The sequence below is a fragment of the Fundulus heteroclitus genome, unplaced genomic scaffold, assembly GCF_011125445.2.
Source record: "Fundulus heteroclitus isolate FHET01 unplaced genomic scaffold, MU-UCD_Fhet_4.1 scaffold_138, whole genome shotgun sequence".
Lineage (NCBI taxonomy): Eukaryota > Metazoa > Chordata > Actinopteri > Cyprinodontiformes > Fundulidae > Fundulus > Fundulus heteroclitus.
Genome location: NW_023396550.1, coordinates 413,708 through 431,859, shown reverse-complemented (window position 1 = coordinate 431,859; position 18,152 = coordinate 413,708). Strand labels below are relative to the sequence as shown.

The 18,152-nt window shown below is 41.8% G+C and overlaps 1 protein-coding gene across 1 annotated transcript in view; it reads left to right on the top strand.

The window, feature by feature from the left end:
• Window positions 1-18,152, top strand: part of LOC118558636 (NLR family CARD domain-containing protein 3-like) — a gene marked incomplete at its 5' end in the record, with an annotated part of 70,915 nt that overhangs the window by 12,334 nt on the left and 40,429 nt on the right. Inside the window, 2 exons of the mRNA XM_036129093.1 lie at window positions 12,529-12,702; window positions 15,348-15,521. Of these exons, the coding sequence (XP_035984986.1) occupies window positions 12,529-12,702; window positions 15,348-15,521 (348 nt within the window). The remainder of the gene's footprint in view (window positions 1-12,528; window positions 12,703-15,347; window positions 15,522-18,152) is intronic.

Sequence of the window (18,152 nt, the reverse complement as noted above, 5' to 3'; positions counted from 1 at the left end):
GAATAACCAAGAGGGGTCGGGGGTTATGGTTTTGTCAAGAAGAGCTAAAAAGAGACCTCCGGGGTAACGTGTTGGCCATTCACAAATAGTGCTGCAGCGCAAAAACAAGAAATCAGTCAGCAGGAGCAAAGCAAGAGGGAGGAGGTCCGCTGCACGCAAGGACATGTTTAGATGAATTATTATTTTTCAATAACAATAAAACATGGCTCTTTTACACCAGAAATCATCAGAATGTACGCTGGATGAACTCGACTTATTTTCAGCCCCCATGACACAACTCTCTATTGAAGATAAGCTCTACAGAAATATTACCCGTGTCAGCGAATACAGACACCGGACCTATCGAGTTCTTTATCCCCAGACATGGAGAGAAATACTTGGATTTGAATGATACTTTGCTGCACGTCCGTCTAAAGATCACCAACGCAGATGGAAGCAACCTGGCTAACGACGCCGCTGTCGGGTTGATAAATTACCCGTTGAATACAATGTTTAGTCAATGCAACGTTATTCTGGGGGACAGGTTAATTTCACAGAGTAGCGCGACTCACCCTTACAGAGCAATCATCGAAACTCGGCTCAACTTTTCAGAAGACACGTTAAAGAGCCAATTTAGCGCGGGCCTCTTTTACAAAGACACAGAGGGAGCTATTGACTCTATCGTTACCACTGACGGTCCAAATTCGGGGATGAACAAGAGAGCCGCTTTCACTGCTAATTCCAGAGAGTTACACCTGATGGGGCCTCTTCACGCAGATATTTTCTTCTGCGAAAGACTCCTCTTGAATTCTGTCGATATGAGGGTTAAACTAACCAGAGCCAGCAACGCCTTCTCTCTAATGGGACCGCGTGATTCAACCTTCCAACTGAAATTTCTGGGGGCTTCGCTATTTATGAAAAAAGTTTCAGTCTCCCCGGCTATCCGACTAGGGCATGCCTCAGCATTAATGAGAGGAAACGCCCTCTATCCTCTTTCGTGCGTGAATGTGAAAACATACTCTGTCCCTGAAAATTCCAGGATATGTACTCAGGAGAATCTCTTTTTGGGAATAATGCCAAAATATGTCGTTTTAGGTATGGTCAACCAAGAGGCATTCACTGGAAGGAGAAGCATGTCGCCTTTCAACTTTAAGCATATGGATGTGGAATATTTAGCGCTCTGCAAAGACGGCAGACAGGTCCCTGCCAAAGCGTTTCAACCCCAATTCAACAACGGTATTTCAGTCAGGGAATATTACAACATGTTCACCTCTACAGGTCGTCATTTAAAAGACCTTCCTTTAAGCATCGCTCGTGAGGAATTTAACGAGGGTTATTCCCTGTGTGTGAGGACGCAGACACTCTGTCACCGGTGTGCAACGGCAATTTGAGACTGGAAATGAGATTCAGAGTTCCGCTACCTCACACGACCACCCTGATTGTGTACGCGTGTTACGACTCAATTTTGGAAATCGATTCAAAAAGGCAGGTCCTGGTGGATTTTTATTAAAACATGAATAACGACGAGATCGAGAGTTTGATGCATCACCTGTTGGGGGACCTATTTTGTGGCGTTTGGGCTTGTGATCAGCTTCCATTACTCAAACGCACGTACAGTGGCCCGACCTATTTTATCGTCAAGACTCATCCTTCACACATGCCTGGTGAACACTGGCTAGCTCTGACTTTGGAAGAGAATGATAGAGCCACCTTTTTCGACTCTTACGGATTTCTTCCGGATTTCGAATTTTATCCCTCGAGCATAGTGTCATTTTTGAAATAGAGATCCTCGAAAATATTGTATCATAATCGTTAACTTCAAGACACTCTATCCATCGTGTGCGGTCATCATTAGGCGCCTGCCATAGCATTTGCAATGAGGATGCAAATGCATGGAGGCACCTATTACTATGCACCTCTAAACGGACTCTTTATTATTCTTTATTATTCCACGATTAATGCGGCCCGAACCGTAGCGTGCATCCCCAAGATATAGGTACCAAAACGTGCGGCTCGGTCGGGAATAGTGCGCTACTACTTTTATTGGGGTTTCAACTTACCATGGCAACAAAATTAGCGAAAAACCACCCCCCAAAAAACCCATATTAATCAATGGAGTCGGGTAGAAAGAAAGCCTCAAAAAAGCCTCCAAATGACAATTTTCAACGCTGTACTGTGTCGTCATGCTTTCACCTACGAACACCGTTTAACTTCCAGTTTGTAGATATGTCTGTGAACTACTCAGAAGTGAAAACGGCATGTGGATATCTTTTATCGTCTCTTCACAGTTACTCCTCAAAGCTCATGTCCAAAAATCAACAAAATCATCGTTTACAATGAAAGTCAATGACAGAATTCTCCAACCGCTAGAGTGGCCCACTCTAGCTTTTTTAAAGATTTCAAAACTCCGAACAACTTGACCTCACTCGCTCAATTGTCACTCTACGTAGACAAATTATACATCAAAACGTAGGTATTTTTGTCAGGATTCGGGAAATGTAACCCTCATTCATGTGGCATTTATAGATTTTTCGCAAAACGCTCCATTGAGATAGAATGGCAACTTTTGACGCCCGCTGCAGCGGCTGTGATTAATGTAGAAATCTGAAATTCGCACAGTCACTTCCTCTTAACATTTTAAAATTTTCATGTGACTTTCAGCCATGTGTCAGTTTTCTGTGCCATTTTGGATTTTACATGCTTTCCTATTGGGCCTTTGCTTCCAACAGGACCTGGCATGATGCCCAGACACGACCCAATTGGCCAATACAGCACCACCCACATGTGGGAAATGGCACTACACACCATTTTGGTCAAATGTTGAGTTCTGGGCCCAGATGAGGTGAGACTGAGTTGCTAAAGGAGGCCAATGTGACCCATGAACTTTGGTCACGTTTGGTGACATTAAGTATTGGCACCCCTATTTGAGGCACTTCCCAGTACAGGATTTGGACCAAACTGACAGAGTACAATCACACGGTGGTACTGAACACAAGCTTGTTAGCGGCTAACGGTTAGCTTGTTGCTAACCGGAAGTAGCTCTAGGAAGGTCTCACCAACTTCTGCTTCACAGAGTCTGTTCTTCATTTAGAGAGAAAGCTCCACAAAGAATTTGGGCTACGTCGCATAAAGCATCTCCGAGCTATGAGGTGTCAAACATCCAATGCTTTTCAATGGAAGACCAAACCCCTTATGGTCCCAATAATGCATGCCCATATATGGTCCTCCAGTATAGCTCAGATGGAAAGTGCAGGCTTTGCATGCAAGAGGTCGTGGGACCGAAACCCGGCCTGGGAGACTAAGAGTTTTGTATTATAATCCCCACAGTGTGTATATGAAAACATGTGTGCTGATCCCATTAAGTATTATTTTGTACCATCCGCCATTTTGAGTTACCATGGCAACGTTATAAATGATGTATTTTCTCCCTATTTGAGGCTCATCCCAGTACAGGATTTGGACCAAACTAACAGAGTACAATTACCCAGTGATACCAAACACAACCATTTTAGCGGCTAACGGTTAGCATGTTGCTAACCGGAAATGTAGCTCTAGGAAGCCTGTACTTCCGCTTGACAGATTTGGTGAATTTTAGGATTTTCTCCCTTTTTAGGCACTTCTCAGTACAGGATTTCAACCAAACTAACAGAGTAACATCTCCCAGGATACTGAACACAGCCATGCTAGCGGCTAACCGTTAGCATGTTGCTAACCAGAAGTAGCTTTAGGAAGGTCCTATCAACTTCTGCTTAGCCAGGGTTCTTCTGCCTTTACAGACAGAGAGAGGGCTGCAGCTGTCAGTGAGTCTCCATGACAACGCTGCTAGCAAGAGGCTCCTAGGAGGTCCATTGACTTAACATGACACCTTTCGACGGCCGCTGCGGGGGCTGTGAAGACCGTAGGAAGCTGAAATTTGCAGTGTTGCTTCCTGTTGCTATTTCTGACGATACGGTACGCACCAAGTGGCAGGCGCCTTGCTAAATTTCTTCAGAAATTTTTCTAGTTAGGCGCCTGCCTTGCATGTGCAATGAGGAGGCAGTGCTGTGCGAAGCATTACTCACCAACTGAAGAGGTTGCTGGCAGATCAGTTTGAGGTGCGTTCACGGGTTGTATCTCTGTACCTTCAGCACTGTTTTCCCTCAGGAGGGCTGCTTCTGTTAAGAGAGACGGAGCTTTTTAATGGAGGCAATTACACGCATACAATGATTGCAGCAGAAATAAACACACACACACACACACACAGAGGGAAGGAGGCCTTAGATATTTTTGAACTGTGCAGAAAACTGGTTTAAACTTTAAGACTGTAAATAAAGAAATAATAAATTAATTATTAAGGTTAATTAATGAAAAAACTGTATTACTCACCAACTGAAGAGGTTGCTGGCAGATCAGTTTGAGGTGCGTTCGCGGGTTGTATCTCTGTACCTTCAGCACCGTTTTCCCTCAGGAGGGCTGCTTCTGTTAAGAGCGACGGAGCTTTTTAATGGAGGCAATTACACGCATACAATGATTGCAGCAGAAATAAACACACACACACACACAGAGGGAAGGAGGCCTTAGATATTTTTGAACTGTGCAGAAAACTGGTTTAAACTTTAAGACTGTAAATAAAGAAATAATAAATTAACTATTAAGGTTAATTAATGAAAAAAACTGTATTACTCACCAACTGAAGAGGTTGCTGGCAGATCAGTTTGAGGTGCGTTCGCCGGTTGTATCTCTGTACCTTGAGCACCGTTTTCCCTCAGGAGACGGAGCTTTTTAATGGAGGCAATTACACGCATACAATGATTGCAGCAGAAATAAATACATAAAAAAAGAAAAAAAATGCATCACACCGGGGAATCGAACCCACGTAAAACTAGAGCGGAAACTGCATGTTAACGTAGCACGCCAGGTGAATGTCCCGCAAACTACCTACTGTATGATGTATTGACTGAAGTTTCAACGCTCAGTGTGACTGTGAATGGCATACAATGAGAACATGAAACGGGGCTAGTTGAGAAACATAAAATCGATATATAGTTTCAGAGTTATAAAGAAACTTACGATGCGTATGGTTTGCTGGTGGAATCGTTGCTTGTGGTACAGCCGTTTGGACTCGGTTGTTTTGCAAGGTGGGCGTTTGTGCTACAAACAGCTGGCGAGGTTGAATGCCCGCTACCGCCGAGTGGAGGAAGAGAGGTTGGCGAACCGGTGGTGGTGTACGCAGATCAATGACTTTATCTGTTTCTTGTTTAGGGGTAGACGTATTTTGCGAGGCAAAGTCCTGGCGGGTTTTGCTTCGGGACGGGCGGTTTTTCAGTGTAAGTTTGCTCTCTGGCCGAGTTCTTTGCGGCTGAGCCTGGTGAACACCGTGCTGTAGGTATGGATTACCGCTCGTCTCATCAAAAAAACCTAAAACAATAAAAATAAAATGGTTAAAACAACGTATTAGTATCTTTAAATACTTTAGATACTTTATCTTTATGAAAGTAAATCCTACCGTAGTTCAACGGTGTTAAAAGTACATTTTCTTGCTCCACACCTGTGAGGTCTGAAAAATAATTAAACATATATTGTTACACGGCCGAAAAGCGTAAGGGGGGATTCCCCTTACATTACTACGGTATCACATGATCAGTAGCGTCATGGGGGGGATTCCCCCTACCGTATATTCAACATATAACTTAAAAATCGTTAGAATATATTCATTAGAACTTACCAAAGAAGCGTATGCCATGTTGTGGGTTGGGGCGTGCGTTCTGACCCTCGGGATGGATCTGAGCGTTAGTGAGGACCGAAGCTGAAGAGGTTTCTGGCATGATGCCGAGTGATGATTACCTTGCACCGAATGAGCATTTTTATACATTTCTGGTACTGAGAGGATGCGTTTACCGAGAGAGTCGTGACTTCCAGCGGTATACTAAGTTTTACCAAGGCCGGATACCCCGACCTGCGCTGAGCAGTGTCTTATTGAGATAAGTTGAAACGCTTCCTGTTTTGCTGACTAACTAACAATGGCCTGGTGTGTGGCGCACTGAGCGGCGATGGTCACTGGTTTATTGAGATAAGAGGGAGGTTTCCTGTTCGGCTCCCTAGCTGACCAGGAAGTGTAGTGTCCATCCACTGATCTGCGCTGACCAGAAACTCTGTTGATGAAGATAACAGAGAGGCTCAGTGTTTTTGTTTATTACCTAACAATGAAAGGATGTCATGTTCGTTGAAAGGACGGTTTTGCTGTTGTGTGAAAATGATAAGATAACGCTCTGCACGAATTTGCTGACTGCAGTGCCACACATGTGTTTGACACAGCTCCTCCTCTCCTCTACAGATCTCGTGAAACTTGGGTCATGATCAGTAAGAGAGTGAGCGGCTGCACTTTTTGTCGTGCTTCCAAACTGAATTAATCTTTATATCAGGATTAAAGATTAAGGATTCTCTATTTCAGCGCAATCACAACGGTGCGGGACGGAGGTTTTTTCCACGTAGGATCGGTATTCGGCAAAGCTTACGTAGAGTGTGGCTGGTATGCTGCTGAGTGTTAGATTGAGTGCGTATAAGATACAATAATTGCATGTGTACAACTGAAATAAATAGATATAATTATAAAGTGAATTGTATTATAATTAATATCATCATTTAATAATTTAATATGGGTGGTATGCTGCTGCTAAGCATCAGATTGAGTGTGTATAAAAATTAAATAACTGAATGTGGATAAAAATTAAATCATTGGATGTGTATAAGATAAATTAAATAACTGGATGTGGATAAACTGAATTAAGTAGTTGGATGTGTATTAAAGGAATCGTTAGACATACTTAAATAATCACGATAATAATAATATCGTATTAATGATAATAATATAATATGGGTAAGGCAGGAAATCAAGGAGGGGCCGGAAATCAAGAGGGGCCAGAAATCGAGGGAGGCCGGAAATGGGGGGAGGCCGGAAATGGGGAGGGGGGACCGGAAATCAAAGGGGAGACCGGAAATCAAGGGAGACCGGAAATGATTAGGGTCATTACCCTGCCAACACACCCATGAGGGGCCCATGCGGGTTGGATGTGGGCTGGTGAGTGGGCCCCAGCTGGGCTGCCCAGCTGGGGCCCAGCTAGTTTTGTCAGTGGGTTCCATGGTGGCCCCTTGTGGGCAAGCCCACATGGGCTGAGGGTGGGTTTCACATGGGCAACCCAGTTTTCACCTGGGACCCACACTGGACCCTGGGTTGATTATGGGTCCTTATGTCCTACACTAGTAGCCTTTATTATTACAGGCTATTTAATTTTGGAGTGGGTCATTTTGTGTTATTATTGTAATATGTATTATTTTTTGTAAATTCTGCTTGTGAAGACTTTGATGCAGTCAACTGCGAGTTGCCTCTATGCACTATTTAAATAAAAATGCCATGTCATTGTTCAAGGTTTTTTATTATTTCAAAAGCATATGTATTTTACAGATGCATAATACACACAATATGATACAGATTATGAAAGTTTTATACAAGACAAAAAAATGGAACAGACAAAAAAAAAATGGTCCCATAACAAATTTTCTTCGGCTGACCGAGTAGTGGATCTAGTGGGAGAAGGACGGACCTGTCTGGCCTGTATATTGCCTCCCCTGTCCCTTAGACTTAGACAACTTTATTTGTCATTCGGTATGCACAGAGTGCGTACAGAACGAAATTTTGTTTCATACAGCTTTTGTAAATCGCAGTAGAAGTTAAATTACAGTTTTAGGTGCAGCAGAGATTTAGAAGTAAACAGTAGATTTTAAGTATACAGTATACAAACAATTGAAATGTAACAAAAAAGACATTTATGTACAGATTGGATTGTGCAAGGGCATTTGTGCATGAATGCATTTATTTGTGCAATTTTAGACTAGGAGTCCGATAGCATTTGTAATGCTATATGAGCTGCAATGATGCAAAAAATGCAAATGTTGTGCAGACTTTGTGGGTTGTAGTTTAGCAGTTCAACAGCAGTCTAACAGTCTGATGGCAGCAGGGAAAAGCTTTTGCAGAACCTGGAGGACCTGCAGCGGATGCTGCGGAACCTCTTCCCAGAGGGCAGCGGGGAGAACGGTCCATGGTGGGAGTGTGAGGGGTTCCTGATGATGTTACGGGCTCGGGACATGCAGCGCTGGGATGAAATGTCTTTTATGGAGGGAAGAGGAGCCCCGATTATCCTCTCTGCTGTCCTCACCACCCTCCTCACGTTCTTCCAGTCGGCGGCACTGCAGCCTCCACACCACACAGAGAGACAGCTGGTCAGAATACTCTCTATGGTGCTTCTGTAGAAGGTCGTGAGGATGGGCGGGGCCAGGCGGGCTCTCCTCATCCTCCGCAGAAAGTACAGTCGCTTCTGTGCCCTCTTCACCAGTGACGTGGTGTTCACAGACCATCTGAGGTTGTCTGTGATGTGCACCCCCAGGAACTTGGTGCTGCTGACCACCTCCACAGCTGAGTTGTTGATGAGCAGTGGAGCATGGCGAGGCCGGTTCTTCCTGAAGTCGACGATGATCTCCTTTGTCTTCTCCACGTTCAGGATCAGGCTGTTTTCTCTGCACCAGCCCACCAGCTGCTCCACCTCCTCTCTGTAGTCCTGGTCGTTGTCGTCTCTGATCAGGCCCACCACCGTTGTGTCGTCTGCAAACTTCACGATGTGATTGGTGGTGATCCAATCAGCCATTTTGACACTGCCCTCTCCACATCCTTCCTGGTGATCTGGCTGGTTAGGCTGTTCTTCTTTAAAGCTCCTGCAGGAAACATATGTTACGGTCACTTCACATGTGCCAACAACACTCTCAGCAAGGATTGTAAAGTCAACCATGTTGAAGTGATATTCACCAAAAACTGATTACTTTAATATCCCAATTACATTAAATTAAGCTTTCTAGCATGACTGAAATGGCATTTCAGTAATAACCATAGCCAAAAATGAGTGTAAATGTATCTTGACAAATGTTACTATATTACAGTTATTAACTATCCATTATGCATTTACCAAATATAACTTCAAACAGCTTTAAAGACCGGAATTCCCGCTTGCTTCCGAAGACATTATTTCTAAAGAATAATAATAATAATAATAATAATAAAAATGAAACTTTCAGCTATGTTAAACACAGCAGATGAACTCCAACCAACAACTGCGAATGATTTGGTTAGAAAAAATGTTCTGGGGTTAATCACAGATCTAAGTCCATTAAGTGAAGCTAGATTTGTTTTGAGTATATGGCATCACAGAGGTGACTACATCAATGTGTGCATTATAAGGCGGAGGGATTTCAGCTGGTTATATACACTGCATCGTCACTTATTTGAGAGCCAAAAAAGCGACTTCATTTTAAGAAACAAAGTGAAAGAAAACGGTCGGCGTTGTGGTCTACTCACGGCACTTTTTAACTTTCGGTCAAATACCGACTGCCAAAAAAAAGATATACACTAACCACCCAGTGCAAATCTAGCTCTGATTCCCTTAAGATGATAGAATGTGCCGCAGAGCCGAAGCTCCGAGCCTACGGCGGTAGCAGCTGGCTCGGCCTAGTCCTGAACCACGTTGCGGTCGTGGCCACCTACAACTGTGGCTTTTTTTGTTGCTGCTGATACTCTCAACCCCTTAGAATTCTCTAAAGTATTCCTGTATTCCAGTATTTATTAGATGTAGAGGCATTCTTACCTGTATGTCGTCCGAAAGATACCGTCTTCAAGGATAAAAAAGGATAAAAAAAAAAAACATCCTTCCAATGACGGCGGAACACGGTAGGCTATTGTGCACAAAATGGTGCCTGCTAACTTCCGGCTAAGCGTGGTCAGAATCCACTTCCGGTTGAAATATAACTGTTTTGTTTGCAAGACTATCGATGATCCTGGACGATCCAAGGCTTAGTTCTGTTACAGACCATTTTCGTATTTGTTTAATTAGCTTGGGTGATCGTAAAAGATACTAATTTAGTTGTGAAATTATTAAAATATCAACATTATAAACGTTGCCCTGTCTCGTGTTCACTGCCCCCTAGTGACTGAATTGAGAATTGTGGTAATTTATTTCCCCTTCTAAAGTTTGTTAATAAAGGCCATGAAATACTAAATTCTTAGCATCCTTCGTTTGCAAGACATCTTAGAAAAACATGTTTTTTTTAAAAAAGCTTTTAAAAGCTACTAAATCTACAGCGTGATGATGTTAGAACAGAATTAACTAGATAAAAAGTGTACAAAATCATTATACATATAAATAACAAAGCACATATAGTATTTGGTTTGACATTAATTCCAGTGTATCAGTATGAAAGTAGAATTCACCTGTGTGAAAACAAAAAAGGAAGAAACATTAAAAACTTTTAGAATATTGATCCAGTTTATTATGAAACATCTCAAAAACATCTCAAAATTTACAGCCGCTTCACTGAAAGGTTGTGAAGTGATTTAAATTTAAATTATTTAAATAATTTATGCATGATCTAGGCTGGATTAGTGTGATATTAAAGACTTTTACTTATTAAAGATAAATAAATAAAATAGCATAAAAAAGGAGACCTTTCAGTGGCTGTAACATTGATTTGGCCATTTTGAATTTGTAAGGGCTGCCCAACTGGAGCCCACCTATTGCCCATGCTTGGTCTAGCCCATCTACTGCCCACATGAGTCATGTGGGCAGTATATGGGCTGCCCACATGGGTCCCAGCAACACAGCCCACCCTGAGCCCATGCCAAGTGAGGCCCACATGGGCCCCACCTGGACGTGTTTGCTGGGTAATCACCCGTCAATTAAAAAGTGACAGAAGGGTATATCCTTATGTCTCTTGCCTGGACCAGCCATGCTTGATTCAGGGTCTGCTAATGTTGTCTGCCGGCTTCAGCAGAGGACCTGACTGAATCCAGACACACAACACAGGAAATACAAAGCTAAGTCTGCTGTTTAACATCATCACCGTTAGCAGGTGCAAAAATCCTGCATGCGAAACAGCTCTGTGTATTTCTGCTCAGCCTGTACTGGGAAGTGAACCCAGATGGAGCTGAAAGCTGTGGAATTCTGAGGAAAAACCCCTGCTCAAATCGGACTGCAACCGGGTCAGAGGCTGCCTGGAGGACCTACAGGCTTCCATTCCCTCCACACACTGTGGTTAGCCCACATGCTGCTGCAGAGCTAACGTTAGACCGCTAACAACTTCCCTTCTTCAATGAATGGCCAAACTGGACAGAACTGAGAACTGACACGAGACAAAGGACAGGTTTGGGCAGGGAGCTGAGGGTGAAGTAAAAGGTTTATTGGAAAATGTTTTGTAAACCGTTGGACACATGGTGTTTAGAACAAAAGGGCTAACAGGTAGCTCACGCTAGCCTTAATGCTATTTGCCTCGCTAACATCCGGTCCCGGACATTTCAAAAGGAGTTTGTTTAAAGCATAAAGCTTAATCGTACGGCTCCGCCATCCTTCGATGGTGCTATGAGCCTTATCCTCGCATTACTATCGAATATTAATGTTGGTAAAGGCAATTTTGATAACTTTATGTTGTAACCTCTTAGCCACCAATTTTGCTGCAGTGACCCGGAGGTAGGATTGCATTAATAGGATCGACCGTCATAAGGTTAAGTGATTTTACTGAGCAAATCAGTCTTCAGAATATTATTTACTCAAAATAATGTTTTGTTTAACTTGGGTTTTGCATTGTGAATGGGTTGAAACACATGCCAAATGTTTTTTTTTAACTCCATTCCATGCTTTTTGGAATCAGATCTCCAGTGAACAAGGATTCACTGAAGTATTCTGATTATGACCAACCACTTGTGTTTTGTATTTTGTTTGTTTTGCATGTAAATAGTTCCTTAGCTTCTTTTTTATCTTAATTATTGGACTTGAAAAGAAGTTGTCACTCCTTTATTCTATGCGTGTGCAGGTTTTGCTGTTAAAAGATCTCAAGCTCTTATCAAGACAATGGTTGAAAGGGATGAATTCGAGCACTAAAGAGCTCGACGACACATGTTACTTTTAACTATCCATTAACCTCATCATCAATAAAATTCAGAGACCCAGAATAAACAAGGTGAAAATAGGGCAAATATAATGTCAAGCCATTAATATTGAAGACAAACTTCAGTTACATCAGGTTTTATACTTTTTTAGGAGTTTATTAACATTATAATGTGGATTTGATGTGTTCTGAAAGCAGCCTAGCTTAGCGCAGGTTCTGCTCATGTTGCTAACACTGAGAGACCTGATGTCGCCGCCACTGTCATCATCAGTCATGGCAGCTCTTGACGGCCCTGCCACAAACATTTCTGTTATTTTTTAACATTTGGCAGCAAGTGATTGAAAAGCAAGTTGTTGTTTTTATTCACACAGTTTCTCTGAGCCTCCTCACTTTTTCTCCATCTTAGCATCATAAATTACACCTAAAGGGAGTTTATTTATAATGAACCAGTTCACAATAAAAGGCAACATAAAGACGTGTAAAATCAGACAGATCCAGCAATTTTTCCAAGGAGAACAGTGGTGACTGTAAAGAAATAATATTTCTGATGAATTGTTTAATAGCAGATTTTTCTCCCTGTCTCCTCAGACTGAGTGGCTGTAACCTCTCAGAGAAAAGCTGTGAAGCTCTGTCCTCAGTTCTCAGCTCCCAGTCCTCCAGTCTCAGAGAACTGGACCTGAGGAACAACAACCTGCAGGATTCAGGAGTGAAGCTTCTCTCTGCTGGACTGGAGAGTCCAAACTGCAGACTGGAAACTCTCAGGTACAAAGTTCTCCATCCTGTTGAAACCAGATTTATGTCCATTACCTGCTAAAATGTTGATGGAAGTTTATTGACATTATTCGTCATTAAAAAAAAAACATAATTTTGACACTGTACAATATTTAAAGTTTGAGTCCTACAATGTGAAATATTTACACACATTTAACAATCTATACAGCATTATATATCATATCTACAATGGACATAACACTAATGTATATTGTATATATTTTTGATTATCTGACATTTTGATATTAGTGCACTGGTTGGAGGCCTTAATCTTGTTGTACATGTGTGGAACATGATGCACAATAACAATAATAAACATTCTGATACCGATATATTACTTGTCTACATAAAACTATACGTTACCTCAATGCAGAGAAGCTGAAAAAACCACCTGGGCACCCGCCAGTAGTGGGACCCACTGGTTACCCAGACATTTAACAGTACTCCTGAATTATTTGTGTGTTTGAAATAAAATACTTAACATTTACAATTTAAAAAAAGCAACAAAAAAATTAACATAACGCGTCATCAACTTCTGTGCCCCTTTCCATTTACTATAATGGACTTTTCTGTGTCAGCACATAAAAGATCCCAGAAATTCAGTGTGCTGATTGGGCAGCAGGAGAGATGAGAACAGAGAAATATGAAGCAGAGCTATCAAAGCAGAGCTGGAAGCAGAAAAAGTGAGGGAAAAGAAAAAGCTGTTATTCTACCAGAATTTTTGAAGCCCTTGATGTTTTCAAAACAGCCCTGGATCTCATTAGGAAGACATTTAGATGTTGGTTAAAATATTCATTAAGGCAAAATGACATTTGGATTAAGTAATTTAAAAACAATCAGATTCGTTTTTATTGTATTCCAAATAGTCGCTACATGCTCCACCATAACCTGACAAAGAATCAAAAGAAAACGACAGAAAAGATTATTTGTTCACAGGCAACACCACTACTGCTCAACTACTCCCACAACTAGGACCCAGTGTTTTTGAAGGTGAAGTTGATTATTTAGGCTTGACTTTCTTTTTGAGTGAAACCCTTTAATTATCTCCCAGTTTCCCACAATAAAGCAGAACACGAATGGAAGATAGTTTGTCCTTTCCATGTCCCAGCGAGAGAATGAGATGCAGTAAGTAGGAAAAATGTGGGAAAAAGTTTAATAAAGAATGGAAAACGAGAGCACACTGAAAGACTGGATCTGACTTCAAATGGGAGATTTCTCAATGACATTCTGCTGATTCTGCAAGTGTGAAATATGTGCTCACCATTCGCTGCTAATGCCACTAATCCAAACCACTGCTTTATTCTTTATCTCAGCTTCAGTTCTTGACTCCATCAATGAGATTAAAGCAATCTAAACACTAGAACAATGGTTCTACTGGGACCACCAGTTTATCTTAGGTATTTTAGGTCCAGTTTGAAGTTCACTTAAAGCCAGAACCTTCTGCAGAGTTTGTGTCAGTTTGCAGATTTTCCATCCCAGTAGAGCTCTGGTCAGGATTCATCTGTTTAAATGTGTCAGATGTTACTTTGTATTACAAACAGAACAAAATGCAGTTTTATTTATATTTTATATTTATTAAAACCAGCTGAGCAGCAGCTTCTTGAGGACTACTTATGCTAATGTAACCTAGGTGTAAAAACTTGGTTTAACTAGATTTGATTCACAGTAAATGATTTATTCATGAAAATTATGTTATAATTTTTATTTTGCACACATTTTCAGTGCTAAAATTCTTTATTTTCATAGCTGATCTTTTGTTTCATTCTTAATTGTCATGTTTATATTAGGAAAATTGACAGAATATGTCATGTAATGTCACTTAGCTTAACCAAGCAGAGTTCACGTACTGTACACAAGAAGCAGCCAATGAGATGTCGCCTTCAGCCACTGTGTCAGCGCGCTACTTCTCTATTTCCTTTCCCGTCTGAAGCCGAGCACAGAGAGACCACGCAACAGCTCGAGTAGAAAAACTAATAAGTACGGGAATTAAGTTAAATATTTGGCTGTTGCCTATAGTGGTTCAACTTGGGAGGAGTCCAGTGCCACTTTGGAATAGAGAGAAAAAGTGCTACAACAGTGGTGATGAACAAGCCTTTTGACCACGCTAGAACTGAGTGGTGACATCACTCTCTTGCGGAGTATATGCAAATCGGTTAGGTCTTTTGGTGTATGGTTAAGATCCGTGGAAAAGAATTCGTTAGATAGCGAGCCAACCTAATTGAGCCGTGGAACCAGAGTCTACATACACCATTACAATCCTACCATGCTGTGGTAGGATTGTACCAAGAAATCTGCATGGGTACTTATTTGAACACAGAAACATAATTAAGCAGTGCACTCTATTAGACAAACTCAATCACCAAAAAAGGGGAACAAAGCCGTAGTGATGAACAAAGATATTGGGGATTTAAAGGCACTTTTCTGTTTATTTTTGTATGCCAAAATCTATTACATTTTTATGTTGACAAGTATTTCTACTAAAGTTAGTTTATATTTGCAACCCTTTCTTGTTTGTGTTTTCATTGTGGCTGTTCGAGTTAACAAAATCGAGCTCTGTTCCAACCTAGTTTAATAATACATGTGATAACTCACTGGTGGGTTAAATTAACATCATGTGTTGAATTATGTGACTGCAGCTTGTCAGGCTGTCTGGTCTCAGAGGAAGGCTGTGCTTCTCTGGTCTCTGCTCTGAGCTCCAACCCCTCCTATCTGAAAGAGCTGGACCTGAGCTATAATCATCCAGGAGACTCAGGAGTGAAGCTGCTGTCAGCTGGACTGAATAATCCACACTGGAGACTGGAAGCTCTAAGGTATGGAGGAATAAAGGTATAGAGGAACTTTTTGGCAAAGTTTGGATTGATTGATAACCCCAGATCATAAATAAAAACCTCCTCAATTGAATCCCACCCATCCCTCTCCTACCTCTCTTATCACTTACAGTCAGAATAATTGCATAGTTAATTATGAATAGTGAATGAATAGGTTAGTGCAGTGTTCCACAGTGGGAAGATTCAAGATGATGCAAATCCTTGCATGCTCAGCATGATGGTCTTCTAGTGAATATTAATAATTATCATTTAAATAAGCACACCACTCATTTTAATCCTGAGTAAAGATGCATCTTTGTCTTTGTAAATTATTTAATTCAAAGGCTTGAAACATTTGAATGTCTCTGTCCCCTAATGCAGCCAGGAAACAGAGCGAAGAGAAAAAGAACACACTAAGCTTTTATACATTCTGGGTTAACAAAGAAAGTGGGAGTAATCTTCAGAGGACTGCAGCCACTGGCACCATCCAGTTCCTATCTAACTCAACTCCTCTCTGCATTCTTGGATGTGGAAACAGTAAATCTATAAGCATGTGAGATTATATAGCTTATGGGAAAGTTATGCAGGTGAATCCAGACCAGATATGATTAGAGTTACATACATCAATAACATTTTCCACTACAGTGAGAAAGCTTTCTGGTTAGGAAGCAAAATGTCTTCAAACTTTGGAAAAAAGTCCAGCCCCCAGAAATAGTGAAAAGTTGTGGGCTTACTTTGTGCAAGATTGGAGCAGAAAGACTTAAACACACAAAGATCACTAATCATAATCTGAAGGATCTTTAAATTAAATTTGCTGCTATAGACAAGTAATGTTCTGAAGGCAGGACTGTGGTGCACTTTCCAGGCTTTTGAGTCATGTTAGAAGAGATTCTAAAAAAGTTAAAAAGTTAAAAAACAAAACAACTGGATTTTTTTCCAGCTAAGCAGAAGTTGGTAGGACCTTCCTAGGGCTACTTCCGATAAGCAACAAGCTAATCGTTAGCCACTAATATGGATGTGTTCAGGATATCCTGGTTATAGTACTCTGTGATCATGGAGAAGAATAAAAATCTAAGGAAAAAGCCTTAAAAGTTTCCTGACTCATTGTAAACACTGAATTTAGAGAGAAAGAGAGGAGGACAAGGAGCGAGCGACAGAGCAAGGGAGAGAGAGGACAAGAAGTAGCAAGCGAGAGAGAGAAACAACAAGAAGGAGTGAGCAAGAGAGAGGAGGAGAAGGAGTGAGCAACAGAGCGAGGGAGAGACAGGAGAAGAAGTAGCGAGTGAGGGAGAGAGCGAAGGAGAGAGCAAGGGAAAGAGGAGGAGAAGAAGGAGCAAGCAAGAGAGAGAGAGACAGGAGAAGGAGCAAGAGAGAGAAGAGGAGAAGAGAGAGAGATTGAGAGAGAGAACAGCAGAAGGAGCGAGAGAGAGAGAGAGAGAGAGAGAAGAGGAGATGAGAGAGCGAGGAGGAGAAGGAGCGGGGGAGAAGGAGCGGGGGAGAAGAAGGGAGAGAGCGAGGAGAAGAAGGAGCGGGGAGAAGGAGCGAGAGAGAGGAGGAGAAGGAGCGGAGGAGACGGAGTGGAGGAGAAGGAGCAAGAGAGAGGAGGAGAAGGAACGAGCGAGAGAGGAGGAGGAGCAAGAAAGAGAGAGAAGGAGCGAGCGAGCGAGGAGAAGAAGGGCCGAGCAAGAGAACACGAGAGAGAGGAGAAGGAGTGAGCAAGGGAGAGAGAGAAGGAGAGAGAGGAGAAGAATGAGTTGGTAGGACCTTCCTAGAGAAAATTCTAAAAGTCACCAAAGGTCAGCAAAGATCATGGGTCAGATTGGCCTCCTTCAGCAACACAGCCTCACCAAATCTGGGCCCAGAAATCAACATTTGACTAAAATGGTGTGTAGTGCCATTTCCCACAGGTGGGTGGTGCTGTACAGGGTGGGGGGTCTTGTCTGGGCATCCTGCCAGGTTCTGTTGGAGTCCAAGGCCCGATAGGAAAACTATGTGAAATCCAAAAAGTGACAGAAAAATGACAGATGCCTGATAATCAATGGAAAATTTTAAAATATTAAGTGACTGCGTATTTCATATTCCTACGTTCATCATAGCCCCTGCAGTGGGCATCAAAGGGTGCCATGCTAAGCAAATGGAGCATGTCCCTGGCCTTTAACCAGCAGAGTGCCGTTGTCACAGAAACTCACTCACACCTGAAATGCCTGCCTACTGCATGCAAACACTTTGGGTCAGAGTATGTCTAATTGAAATATAATGGCAAAACTTTGCCTGGAACAACACTCGATATTTCATCAACCATAAGGGCTAGAGACATAATTTTTTCTGCGTTTATTTAATAACGGCTAGGGAAACAAGAAAAACTATCTGTTTTTGTAGGAAATATTTAATGTAGGCACAATCATGAAATAAAAGGGAATTTTGATGAAAATTCAAAAATGCCTGTAGAATTGTCCCGAACAAATCGCTGTAGCTGAGTAAGTATATGAGATATCAAAATAATTATTTCACCATGACTATCAACAGGCTTTGGAGGACAACTGTGCTTATTTTTATATTTGTATAAAAATCTGTGTTTACATGGCAACGATATAGAAAAGTGCATCATCTGGGGGGATGGAAGTTTGATCCTGT